We start from the raw sequence: 13,590 nt of genomic DNA, 5'->3' as shown, positions 1-13,590 counted from the left end.
TATGACTGCAGTGATACAGTCTACTTGAAACCTATTTCTGGTATTTGTGCACAAAAATGATCTTCAGCTGTAGAAATCTATGCTGATTCACAAAGGAAATTGGGTAAACAAATTCATGGATGGCCTATCTCTTTCCTTAATAATTGTTCAGCAGCAGATATAATAAATGCATTCTCCTATTCAACCTATGTATGGATCAACCTACATATGGATCAGTGTCCTTATCTTCATTTTTTAGTGAGATGCTGTTATTGCTCTCTAGCATCTACAGAGTCATTATTTCCACAGTGCTTTAAGTCATTAAAAAGGGAGAACTATCACAGAATAATACAATAATTAAGGTTGGAAAAGACCTCAAAGATCACCCAGTCAAACCATTAACCTAATACTAAGTTCATCACAAAACTATGTCCCTAAGTGCAACCATTATTTTTAAAAAAATACTTCCAGTGATGGTGACACAACCACTTATTTGGGCAGCCTTTTCCAATGTTTAACAACCAATACCGGGAAGAAATTTTTCCTAATATTCAGCCTAAACTTACCCTGGTGCAACTTGAGGCCATTTCCTCTTGTCTTGTTACTTGGGAGAGGGTATTGACCTCCTCCTGGCTACAACCTCCTTTGTACTTATGGAGAGCAACATGGTCTCTCCTGAACCTCCTTTTCTTCCAGCTAAACAACTCCAGCTCCCAAAAAAAACACACATTAAAGTACATTTAAATTATAAAGTATTTATTATATAAAGTAAAAAATAAAATTAGTCACAGGAGGGAATATTATTGGCTTGATTCCTCCTCTACTGATCTGTGAAAGGATTAAAATCAAATTAACTCTCTCTAAATGTGCCATGCACATTAGCAGAATGAACTGGAAAACACATATGTTCTGAGTAGAAAAATTTCAAAACTTTTCCTCTATTTAGTGTTTTTTGATTCTTATTTGGCTTCAGTTTCACAGTTCATATATTAGAATATCTTTGATTCTGTTGCTTCAATCCAGAATTAGCATTTCTGGGGAACTGTTATGCTCTGCTAGTGGGCAGTAAGAGAGTCACCTCACTGTGACAGAAATTAGTGTCCACCTTTTTAGCTACTTGTGCCAATAGTCAACCTATGCTGTTACAAAGTTAGTATCTTTTTCCTTTCACAAGTATTTCATAATACATTTTTTTGAGATATTGTTCATTTTCCTGCTCATCTGTGTGATAGTTACCATATGTATTTGACATTAAATTTCTTTATCGTTGTCCAAAAACCCCAAACCAAAATGAAAAAAAACAATCCTTCCAATTTTCTTCATACTTCATGATCAACTCATTCCTATTTTCCACTTTAAAAATCCAGGTCTTGACATCAGTATCAATATTTCCAATGTTTTAATTATTTTCAATCCATATTAAATGAAATTGCCTATATTTTTAAGCTATATTTTCAAACCAGTTTGTTTTCAGTGACAGAATCTCTGAAATGTATATTGGATATTAAGTAGGAGATATAACCTACTTAAGACTTAACATACAGTGAATTTAAGAAAGTACAAATGTAATATTATTACCAGTGTTAATACATCATAAATAAATTGAACTAAGTATTAAAACCTGTACTTTTTCTAAGTACACTCCAGTGATCTGAGAAAAGTTTCAGACCATATAAAAATTAGAAATTATTAGATAAGTCAGCACATGTATTTCATTCACTCCTAGTTTTACACTTGGCACTTTAGGAGGGACTGGAAAAAAGACCAACAAAACTGTGGCTAAGAAATATGTTTGTGAGGATCCTGTCAATGGACAGTTTAGAGGCCCAGCAACTCTCCGAATCATTTGTATTTGTAACAAATATAAAACAGGCTAAACCCTGCTGGATCCAAGTACTTAACCTTCTTGCAGCTGATTCAAGTCCACTGACAGCTTTCTTGGGAGACATGAAGAAAATTTAAAGACCCTGAAGCTATTTTATATCAAGAATATATTTCTCACTGCATTTTATAAATATTCAATACCGTTTTCTAACTAAACAGCAGCAATTGCTAATAATATCTTATGACTTACAATGGGTTTTGAGGATATGGACCATTAAGTAGAGCATATGACACCTACATGGTACATGAAAAAACATATGAGTGACTTCTTCACCCATATGTTGTTCATGTTAAAAATGAAGGTCAAAGTTCTGCACCTTTGTGATAAAATAAATATAGGAATTTACAATCAAAGTGAAATAAAAAGAACCAAAGAAAAACAAAACAGAAAAGCATCTGCAGGATTTGCTACCCTCTTTATCTATCATATACTTATCTTAACTGCCTAAAAGCCCTAGGAAATATATGAAGTTTGTAGCATGTTGTGAAGGATAATAAATAGAGGATACTTTGCACCATATGGATTATCTCAGACCCTCATAAAAAGCTGTCAAAACCAAGTTATATATAAGCTCTTCAATGAGCATATGTTGCATTTTGGCATGATTACAAAGATCTTTTTCTGACTAGAGGAATTAGAAAACTTTTACATCTCAAAAGCAAGACAATCAATCATCAAAATTCCTATAGGTAACTAGTGGAAAGCTCAAATGAAAAACAATAGGAGTTAAAGGGGAGGAATAAAACATTCTTTGAAAAGCATCTTCCAGATTTTGCAGTCAGTGTCTGATGGAGCACTGACACCAGATTTTAAACCTAATGATCTCAGACAATTAAAAAAATTAAAAAAGGATAGACTCATATTAAAGAATGAAGTTGTATTCATGACATCTACTGAATAATCAATTTATAAGTGGAAAAATTTGCTAAAGCAATTGACAATTATGATCTGACACCTCAATTATATCAAAAGTAATTTTATATACTATTTTTATCTGTCCTGAAATGGAGATTATTGGGCCAAGAAAAGGCAAATTTCTAATGTAGCTGCTGAAGTTTGGTTTGTTTCTGCAGTATATGTTATTTTATCAATTTGCTTTGATGACAAAGATTGAAAAAGTTAAAGCAGTGAATGAATAAAGGCTGGAATGAGAAGACTGGGTCGAACATCCCCTGCATTACCAGTAAGAAATCTTCACTACAAAACCAAACATGTAAACCTTCTAAGTGCTTGAGTCTAACATTTCCTTCCCTTCATAATATCCTGCAGTAATCCAATCCCTGTGGGATATTGCCCATATCCATTTTTCACTGTAGCTCACTCCCTTCTCTGATAACATTCTTAAGAAATCCAAAACAATAGTCAGAAATGTGAGTGAAACAGCTGCAATGAAGTTCCATTAACAGGCTTACACCACAACTACAGTAGTTTGTGTACAACACATTAAATGGATCTCTCAGGCACTGCTCGGAGGCAAACTTTGGCAACATGTTGGTTTTAGCAGCTAATGCCACAAATTAGACTAATCAGACGTAAAAAGTTATATCCTTACCCAAATTATCCAAGATATTCCAAATTTTGAAGGAAATACAGTCCATATATTTTATCAAAATTTATTAAATTTTTACAGTTTTTATAGTCACAATATTCCATCATCAGGAAAAATGTACTTCAGAAAGGCTGCTACGTTTTACTTAGCATGAATATCATGGTGAACCATGAGAACTGGAAAAGGACATTGTTTGACAGCAATATGCACATTTATTTGCAAACATTAGATGGTGTGTCATTTATTTTATTCATGTGAGGAATTATTTCTGTGGGATAAAGGAAGCAGTAAATTGTTCTCCTGTAAGGAGAAAAGAAAGGTACTATTGCTATCTAATTTTCACTGTACTTAAACTTGTATTAAACAGCACTCACTACTTTTAAGTCTACTTTAATTTAATATGATATTGTAGAGGCAGCAGGTTCTTTGAAGATGGCTTATCTTCAGGAGCTGAAATGCATTGCTCCCCCTCAATTGAAAAGACAAAATCCTTTCCATCACAGGACTACATCAAAAGAGCTCCAAACAATTAAGATAACATTAAATAATTAAAATTAGCATTTTCTTTCAAAAAAGATTATTTTTTATAGTTATTACCCACAATTTCTGTTCATAATGTTTAACATATGCACAACAAAGAAAATCCTGTGTGCATAATCATTATGTTATAATATGCAGTATCTCCTATAATCCCATTTAACTTCACCGGTTTTCCAGATACCATTGTGCAAAACTTAACTTATTTATCTCACTGAAAATCAGTGAGCATAATGAGAAGATTAAATATTTGCAAGCCTCTAGAAAGTTGCTGAATAAGTTACAGCAATATTTCATCAAAGTTATTTTAAGTTTTATTACGCTGTATTACACTGCAGTTGATTAAATGAAATGGCAACTTTATAAAACACACAAATTTCAAGACTGACTCTATCAAACTTATCTCTCAACAATATATATTTAATTGTCAATAAAGGGGAAAAATGTAAAGCATATATATACAGGATATATACTTTAATTCAAGCCCATGTGAAAGTGCATGAGATGACAGTGAGACGCAATTCCAAATCTTTCTGACATCTGCATCACTAAGATTTTGAATCTTAGAATCATAGAATCACAGAATCACAGAATCACCGAATTGTTTAGGTTGGAAAAGATCTTTAAAGCCATCAAGTTCAACTGTTACACCAGCACTTCCAAGTCCATAGTTCTAACTGCCATGTCTATATGATTTTTAAATATCTCCAGCAATGGTGACTCAGCCATTTCACTGTACAGCCTCTTTCACTGTTTTACAACCCTTTCTGTGAAGTTTTTTTTTCCAAGTGTCCAACCTATACCTCCCCTGGTGCAACTTGAGGCCATTTCCTCTTGTCTGGTTTCTTGTTAGTTGTAGGAAGAGACTGACTCCCACCTCACTATAGCCTCCTTTCAGGGAGCTCTAGGGGGCTGTGAGGTCTCTTTTCTTTCTCTCACAGCCAAATGGCCCCAGCTCCCTCAGCCACTTCTCATAAGATTCACACAATTAGCCTTGACCCATTGATTCAGTCTGCTCAGATCCTTCTGCAGATCTTTCTTACCCTCCAGTGAACCAACACTCCGACATGACTTGGCATCATCTGCAGAATGTCATCTTAAACAATGTCCAGAACAATTTCTACTCTTCTAAATTGAGTAGAATGATGAATTATTAATTGCTCTGTAACTGAATCTCATAAATGGTATGCATGCATTCTTTTTCAGCAGGAAAAATAAGTGTGACCCATTTCCTGAGCTGTCCTGAAATAATTTCCTGTAAATGAAAGAAAGTCCCTTTCTTTTTTACACTCAAAAGGAAAAGAAAAATATAGAGATTAGGTTGGTTTTCTTTTTTCATGGACTATTGTTATAGGCTGATTTAGAGACTCAAGCTATTTTCTTCTTGATGGAGAAGAGGGAAAATGCATAGAATAAGTGTATTCCCATCATGGTAATTAGTGGATCTCTGAGGGATGACAGTGATATCACAGTTTGAATGCTTCAGTGCCGGGGAAAGGCTGTTTTTGTAGAGATTTCCACATTACTGAAAGGTTCAGGTATTCATACTGTTGCTATTTTCAGGATCTTAAATCTTTCTTAAAATGAACAACAAAGGAATAAAAATTGAATTCTAATGGATTTCAACAATCTAAGTAACTAGAAATTTTATACCTCCACTTATCCCCTTTCTGTGTCACTTGGGATCTGTCTTCTTTGGGATCCTCTCTTACTTGTCTTTAATGGGCTTTCAGAGTACTTGAGTATTTAATCTCTATTCATATAGAAACTGTTTAATGATTTTATCATGTTTATATCTCTTCTCTAAAAACTATTTTCCAATTTAATTTCTCTATTTTGATATGGAAAAGGAGTCATAACCATGAAATAAACAGAACTCAGTATGTTATTAGATTTTAGAGAATCTGACTTTTATAAGTGTCATCAAGATACTTTGTTCTATTTCTTCCTGGTCACAGAGGAGCTTACACTTGCTTTAGCTTCCATTAGCATGTGTGGTGTGGTTTATGGTTTTCCTTTTTGGATGGTAAGCACAATCACAGTGGATTACTGGCTTATGCTCCTTGTATTAATTTGTATATGTTACTGAGCAGTCCTAGCCATGAGTGTGGTTTAATTTGCTGGAAAAAATTATGAACGCGGTGGTAACTGAAATGCAGAAACAAGCTTTGGTTCTCCTCACTGAGTACTCACTGCCACATCTGGGGCAGCAAGGCACAGTACAATGGATACACACTCCACTATATTTCCCATGGAATGAAGGAGGGACAGTTTTGCCCTGCAAAAGTTCTTCATTTAACAATGTTTGACAGATAGAGCTATAAAAGACCTATTACAGTAAAACATATTTGTTCCTTCTGCACTTCTCCACAAACTTTTTAAGGACTAACTTGCTCCTGAGAGACAAGCAGACAGCTAGCTTGTCTTCTTCTTGCTGGACAAGATGACTAAGCTACCTAATAGGAACTAGGCACTCAGAGCATGCACTAGGTGCCTAAATTTCCTATAAAGTGAAGCCAAAACTTCCACTTCCAAGGCTGTGGATTCTAGGAGCATCTATATTTGGTCATTAGATATATCTATGTACAAAAACCATGGAAAACCTATTACCTACCTCATTTTCCTACCTCATTTTATTTTCATTTTATTTTCCTTCAGTTGCACGTATTGTTACTTTTACAGGAATAATATATCTTATTACGAGTTGCAAGTCAGTGACAGCAGTGAAAATCATGGTGCTGCTTCTGCCTATCTATTTATTTTCCAAGATTTATCTATAAGTCACACTCTCATTGTTGGAAATTCAACTATTTCCTGAACCAAGTAGCTTGGAGTTGCTGTGCAGCATCTTCCCTGACTGAATACTTATGTTTGCTACACTAAATTATTTCAATAAGAATAAATTTATTTCCACTAAGCACACCATGGATGTGATGAGCACTGTCCAACTGTATTTTTAAACATTCTTTCCAAGGATGTGTTGTGGCCCAGACTACCATAAAATGATTTTACAGTACATGTTCAGGTAGCACAGTGAATCAGATATAATATCAGTGGGATTTACTAATGGTCCAATCTATGTGATATTTGAAACAATGATAAAACCAGAAAACAGTAAACTTACCTAATTTGCACATTATACCAGTGTCCATCGTCCACTCTAGCAGTGGTAGTGATGTTTCTGACTTCTGCTGCATCATCACATAAATACTGGTACTACAGAGTAGGAAAAGGTTTTAATTACATTATTTCTAATAATTAAACAGTTTCAGACATTGAAACCTTAATTTTAAAATGATAAATGGCTTCAAAAAAACCTGAAGGATGTCATGTGTATCGAGAAAAATTAATATTTCATTAAAAGTTCTAGATAAGGAAGCCTATTGTACCAGAAATATGCAAGTATACATATATGCTTCCTAACCTGCATGGACGTGCTTTAATCTTTGTGTATTGTACAATCAGATATTATGGGTCTGATTTGCAAAGAAGTCAGCCATCTGCAACCCATCTGAAATTAACACTGGCCATGGGTGAATTTTACTTAAAATTTTATGGCTTCTTTACACTTCCAAACACGTAATGTAGCGTGCTGGCTTGAGCATTTTGGAGCACCGTTTAATTTCCTATACTAATGTGAACAAGCACTTGATTTCATGGTTTGTCTACTTGTAATTGTAGCTTGATTGTGAGCTTAGAACCATTTGTTCATTGGGCTTTAAATCCACATTTAATTGACCAGCTTTGTGAATGATTAAGTGAATTCAATTAGTTTTAACATGGCACAGTGGGATCTCTGAATAGATTTGTGTCAATTAAAGTACTTTCATATTTTATGGTGCTTATGATATGTTAGAAAAATATTTTTCTGCATCATTACTTTACCCTGAATACAAGCAAGATGAACCTAAAGCCATCACCATTTTATAAACGTTGGATAACCTCCTGCCCGTGGCTAATCTCATATTTTTTTTCTGGACAAAGATAGTCACAATATAATAAAAGACAAAAAAATCACAATATAACAAAATAAACTAAAAGGTAATTTTCTTATTTTCTATTTATCTTCAGTTTATATATCTGTTTAGTATGGTCATGGTCTTTAAGCATGAAGGCAAATATAATACAAAAATGCTGCCTCTAACAGACATTTCACAGTTCTTACAAAAGAATATAATTACAGGTACTCTGTGAAACTTTTAGCAGGAAAATGGGAGATAAGTTATGAGAAAAGTAACTTTTAATATCTTTTTATAGCCTCTTTAGCATCTGCCTGTCTCTTCATAAAGCTCTACCTTTACCTACTCCTCAGAAAAGATGGAATAATTTGTGGAAGGTAAAGATATATCATGATAAACACTTTACTCTTTAAAGTTTATAAACAAATATATTCCTAGTTAGTCTGTCCACAAAAGCCAAAATAATAGTTTTTTCCCTCTGATCCTGTGAAATTCTGATTTAAGTAAAAAATGAAGTGAAAGGTTTCTAGTTAGAGATATGTGGTAAAAAAGACAAAATCTATTCCCTAATTTGATAAATTTTCCTATGAAAATTCACTAAACTTCTATGCCTATGCCTATGTCCTAATCCTTCCTTATGACAATTTTAATGAAGTTCCACATGAGGAAGTTCAGTTAGTTTAGATATAAAATACGGCAAGTTAATTTGTACAACATGTAAAGACAAAATTCTATATTTTTTGGTTTTGTGTTTTCATGTGTACTCTTGGAGTCATATCGATCATATTAGCCAAGACATAACAGACAGCAAGTATGACAACTATTTTATCTAAAATACTTAAGATATCAAGAATATTTGTAGATTTATTTACTATCTTCTACAGTAAGTAAATGAAAAAATATTAAAATTTTTGCAGAATAAACTTATATTTACTTTTCCTTCAGTGGGAGATTTTGATCCTTACCTGCAAAGTACCATTATTGATGACAAGTCGAATTAAAAAATGTTGTATTTTTTCTGGGCTCGGTTCAATATTTAGGAGAAGTCCATGAGGATCATTGGTCTTAAATTCCATGTGGATGAAATTTTGCATGTTCAAATGTAAGCCTTGAAATTCCAGGTAAGAATCACCATAGTAGCGAGCATAACTAAAATCTGTGAATAGAATTTTGAGACATGTAAGGATATAAAGACTTTTTTTTCTTCACACACTGTTTTCTTATTCTGGTAGTGGTAGCAAAGATATAGCATAACTTTTACATCTTTCAAGGATTTATACATTAATCTGAAAAAATTATGTTAGTTTTCTTCTGTCAAATGTTAACACTGAGAGTTTATATAATTAGACATAAAGGTTTTTATCAAATTATACTAAGCAAGCATATAGATCAATCCCTGAAAGGCTAGGCTACAAAGATGAAACACTTGGTACATATCTAGCAGATTTGGCTCAACATTTTCTCCAAAGTTAGTTGTTTTTATCAAACCTAGATGCAAGAAAAGAATGGCTTTGAAGTATTTATAGAAACTACTCAGTATGGAAAGGAATGAAGACATTCTACAACCCAATTATGAAGTTGGCATCTTAGTCATATATTAACTATTTTGTGGTGCGAGGGTAAAAGCTAAAAATTTCTCGTGGGTTTACATCCAGCTTGTCTGATTTATCTATAAACCTCGTATCATTCAGCACCCTGTGCAATACCTGGCAAGGGCAAATGCAACTCTTATTTAAATAGAAAAGGAATGTGAATACATGGCTTCAAGTCCACCAGGTGACATATGATTATACTTAAAAGGGGCTTCTTTGTATTTTTTATTTCTTCCTGTCCCCTTCTTCCTTCACCTCTTTCCTTTCCCTACTCCTTTCCTCTACTTTTTTCCCTTCCCTTCCCTTCCCTTCCCTTCCCTTCCCTTCCCTTCCCTTCCCTTCCCTTCCCTTCCCTTCCCTTCCCTTCCCTTCCCTTCCCTTCCCTTCCCTTCCCTTCCCTTCCCTTCCCTTCCCTTCCCTTCCCTTCCCTTCCCTTCCCTTCCCTTCCCTTCCCTTCCCTTCCCTTCCCTTCCCTTCCCTTCCCTTCCCTTCCCTTCCCTCCTCCTTCCTTGTTTCCTTGTTTCCTGTTCTCTCCTGTTTCTCTCCTCTCAATTTATTGTTCACTTTCCCTCATTCCCCCCCGCCCTTTTTTTTTCCTTTATGGTGTATTTACAAGGGAAGAGACATGCACATTGGTGCCTATTCATACACAGCGACAGCCTTGCACTTTGGTTTTTTCACTTACCAATATTTAAACTGAGATCACTACATTTGTCTGCTTGTAAAGACTTAAAAATATGGGTCCTCTTCCATACTTGTAACATGAGGAGTTAAGTATTTTGATTTTTGTAGAAACAGGTATATGCTTTAGTCTCACAGCATACAATTATTTGTTTGATCAGTTTCATAAGACTGATAAAAATGTAAAGAAATATTGACAATTCAGCCATCTTGTGAAAAATGTTGGTGCAACATTATCAACCTATATACAATACACAGCACATAAGTGAATTATTCCATTTCACTTTGATCAAATTTCACTCAATCATGTCTACAGGGGTTTAGAGTATCTTTGAAGGTCACAGATCTCTTTTTATTTTCCAAAATAGGTAAAATTTTAATCTGTTGTGATAACAACTCCAATAACAAATAACTCACTATATATTATTAAATTCTGAACAAAAATGATACTGGGATAGAACAAGAACTGTTGATGTCAAACTTTTATGTATCACTGTAAGGGTATGCCAAATTTTATCCTTTCACGACTTTGTATAAACTTATTTACAAAGTCAATCAGTGTGGTCAAATCTCAAACAAAGCTCTTAAAAATTCTCAGTACTATATAAGAATTATCAACATATGCTTACATACAACATACAGTAAAATAGACCAAAAATTTCAAGCAATACCAATCAATAACCAGTGCTGCAATAAAATAGATTTTACAATTTTAAGTGTAGGTAATCCTTAAAAATGATTTTTGAACTATAAGCCTGTAAGTGTAAATTTCAGAAAATTAAATTAAAAAGAAATGCACATAAAGCTTTTTACATTTTACAGGCAGGACAATTTCTCAAATAAAATGCTTTTGAGAATTATTGTCAATCTGTAACCCTTGTTTGTTTTCCTTCCTGAGCAAGCTACTGAGCTCTAAATCTTTCTCTCATTCTGCTTGCCCTGAATTGCCCCTGAATAGATTTTGCTTATCCCAAGGAACCAGTCAGTTATCCCCACACTCCTGAAAGTCTGATATCTAACCATCTCTTTTTCTTGATTCATTTAGGAGATCAGCTTGGTTAAAAGACAGCAAAGTTGCACACAACATCCCCTCCCTACAGTCCAAAATCCTTCTGCTACCTTCCTAATATTTTGGAGGTGGCTGGTTTCATTGTTGGGTTGTTTTTCTCTCCCACATTATTCAGTGTATAATAAAGTTGACATGTGAGAACAGGTTAAAACTATATCAGCTCTTCAGAGATTTGCTAACACAAGGCATTTGAGACCCTAGATCTCACAGAAGAGTAAAATCTGTAATCATGAGGAGAAAAAAAAAAAAAAGGGTTGTTGATGGAACAGTTTATTCATGATTCCTGAAATTCCAATTTCACTCTGATAACTGAGGTCAGACTGAATTATCTGCTAAAATTCAAGGAAAACCAAACAAGCACAAGCTGGTGGCATCTACCTTTAGCTTTCTATATGTAATTGTAGCAAGTGCACAGAGCACTTGCGACAAAACTTGCTGCATTATTCTGACCAACATCCATTTATTTTTATCTTTATATGGCAACAAGTGATGATGCCTTGCAAGACAATACACTCCACAAGACCACAGATATTAAGCCAGTTTGGCTTCTTCTGGGAAATGCATTCATGCTGCTAAACAGAAAGGTTCTTAAACAGATCATCTGCAGTAAAATTGCAGCAATTGCTCTTGTCCACAAATATGGAGTTAATGAAAGAAAGCACTGAAGAATAGTGCAGCACTGAAAAACCTGCAGGCTCCAGGTTTCTGTAAAATCCATAAAAATACTACTTCAATAACAAACAGGCTACATACCTTCCCACAAAAGCTATTAACATAAATCACTGGTGTGATTGTTTGTAACAGTACACAATTTCTTTTTATAGAACATAAGCTTTGCTTATAATCCTTCTACTGCATTTAGATGCAGTTTTTTCATCTGATCTCTGGAGTTGGCATCCTTGATTCCTTTTTGTCCTAATAGAGAGAACTCATCCCCCAAGCCTTTAGAACCAAAAAAAAAAAAAAAAAAAAAAAAAAAAAATTTGAAACCATGTTTTATCTTTCCCTAAGAATGCTTAACATTTGTTTTCCTAAGAAACAGACAAGCCCTTTGGTCTATAATATCCTCTCAGCTTTAGCTTTCTCCCCTGCGTACATCCAACTCTCCATGGTTTTGTGTTTACTAGATTCATATTAATGTCTGAATGCTAAAATTTTGAGATTCAGCTGTAATAGTAAGCAGATACACAGGCAGGTCTGAAACCCATCTGACAGGCCAAGCTTCATTAGCTCTTGCCACTCCCTACTGGTTTTCTCTATTCCAATGAGTACCAGCTGCATAAGCTTCAGAATGGAGGCCTGAAAATTTAAAAATTTTTGAGAGCTACACAATTGTATGTCTTGGTTTTTAAAGGCGGGTAGGGAGAGATAATAAAAACTTTTAATATGTTCACGAGCATGCACTCCTGGTGATTGAGTTTTTGTCTCCAGGTATTTCTATGTGTAATGTACCCCCTGCAGTTTGCATGCACTCAGGCACAAAGAGGATTATAATAATGCTCTTCTTCTTTCTTCTGCTATTCTTTTTGTTATGTTACAAAATCCTCCTGTTCAAGCTATTGTTCTTCTCTTTTTCATAGACAAATATTTCACATCTTTTTTTATTCTTTTAATTAGAACTCTCTTACAACATTCAAATAGAGGACATTATTGCCTATGGAAAGGACCTGTCTTGAAAATTCAGAACAATAATTTTCTATTTGAAATTTAATTTCTTTTTATTAAAAAGGAACACATTTCTTACTAGCTTAAAACTGTGGTCATAAAAACCACTTATGTTTGTTTAAAACTGGATAATGCCAAAAGAAAAAAAAAATAGAAAAGCAAAACAAGAAAGAGCAAGGACTGTTTCACAGGGCTGTTTGCAGACCCCTTGAGCCCAGCAGATGACTTCCAATGGATGTTCATGTCCCAGCTTTACACAAACAGCATGCAAGGAGCAGTGCCTTCCCTGGGACAGGCTGTCAGCTTCCTCCATACAAACTGCCATGGTTTCCTCAGCCAGGGTGTGCTCCTGGCCCATCACACTGGGCATCCAGCCCTGCCAGCACCTCCTGTGAGCCTGGCTGCCGGGATCCAGTGCCCTGCCCCTCCAATAGCCACACCGATGGCTGTGCCACTGGCTGCCATGCGCTGCACAGTTCCCTCCTTCTCCTCACTGCTGCTTGTGGTGAGCACAACCCTCTGTGGGCTCTGGCAGCAGCTCTGTGCTGTCTGGTGAAGGAGCTGTAGGGACAGACAAGGCAGCTGCCACCATCAGGCAGAATTTTGCCTAGACACGTGTGGAGAAGAAACTGAGCCAGACACAAAAAGGGTGTAGGCATGGCCAGACGCCACGA

The 13,590-nt window shown here is 35.1% G+C and overlaps 1 protein-coding gene across 1 annotated transcript in view; it reads right to left on the bottom strand.

Annotated features, from left to right (window-relative positions):
* LOC110468097 (protein eyes shut homolog) overlaps nt 1–13,590 on the bottom strand; it is a 597,595-nt gene that overhangs the window by 249,053 nt on the left and 334,952 nt on the right. Inside the window, exons 22-23 of the mRNA XM_077782364.1 lie at nt 8,875–9,065; nt 7,075–7,166 (exon numbers count right to left, since the gene is read on the bottom strand). Of these exons, the coding sequence (XP_077638490.1) occupies nt 7,075–7,166; nt 8,875–9,065 (283 nt within the window). The remainder of the gene's footprint in view (nt 1–7,074; nt 7,167–8,874; nt 9,066–13,590) is intronic.

Source organism: Lonchura striata, chromosome 3 (assembly GCF_046129695.1).
Source record: "Lonchura striata isolate bLonStr1 chromosome 3, bLonStr1.mat, whole genome shotgun sequence".
Taxonomy (NCBI): domain Eukaryota; kingdom Metazoa; phylum Chordata; class Aves; order Passeriformes; family Estrildidae; genus Lonchura; species Lonchura striata.
Note: the sequence above shows the minus strand (reverse complement) of the source record. Positions and strands in the feature narration are given on the sequence as shown.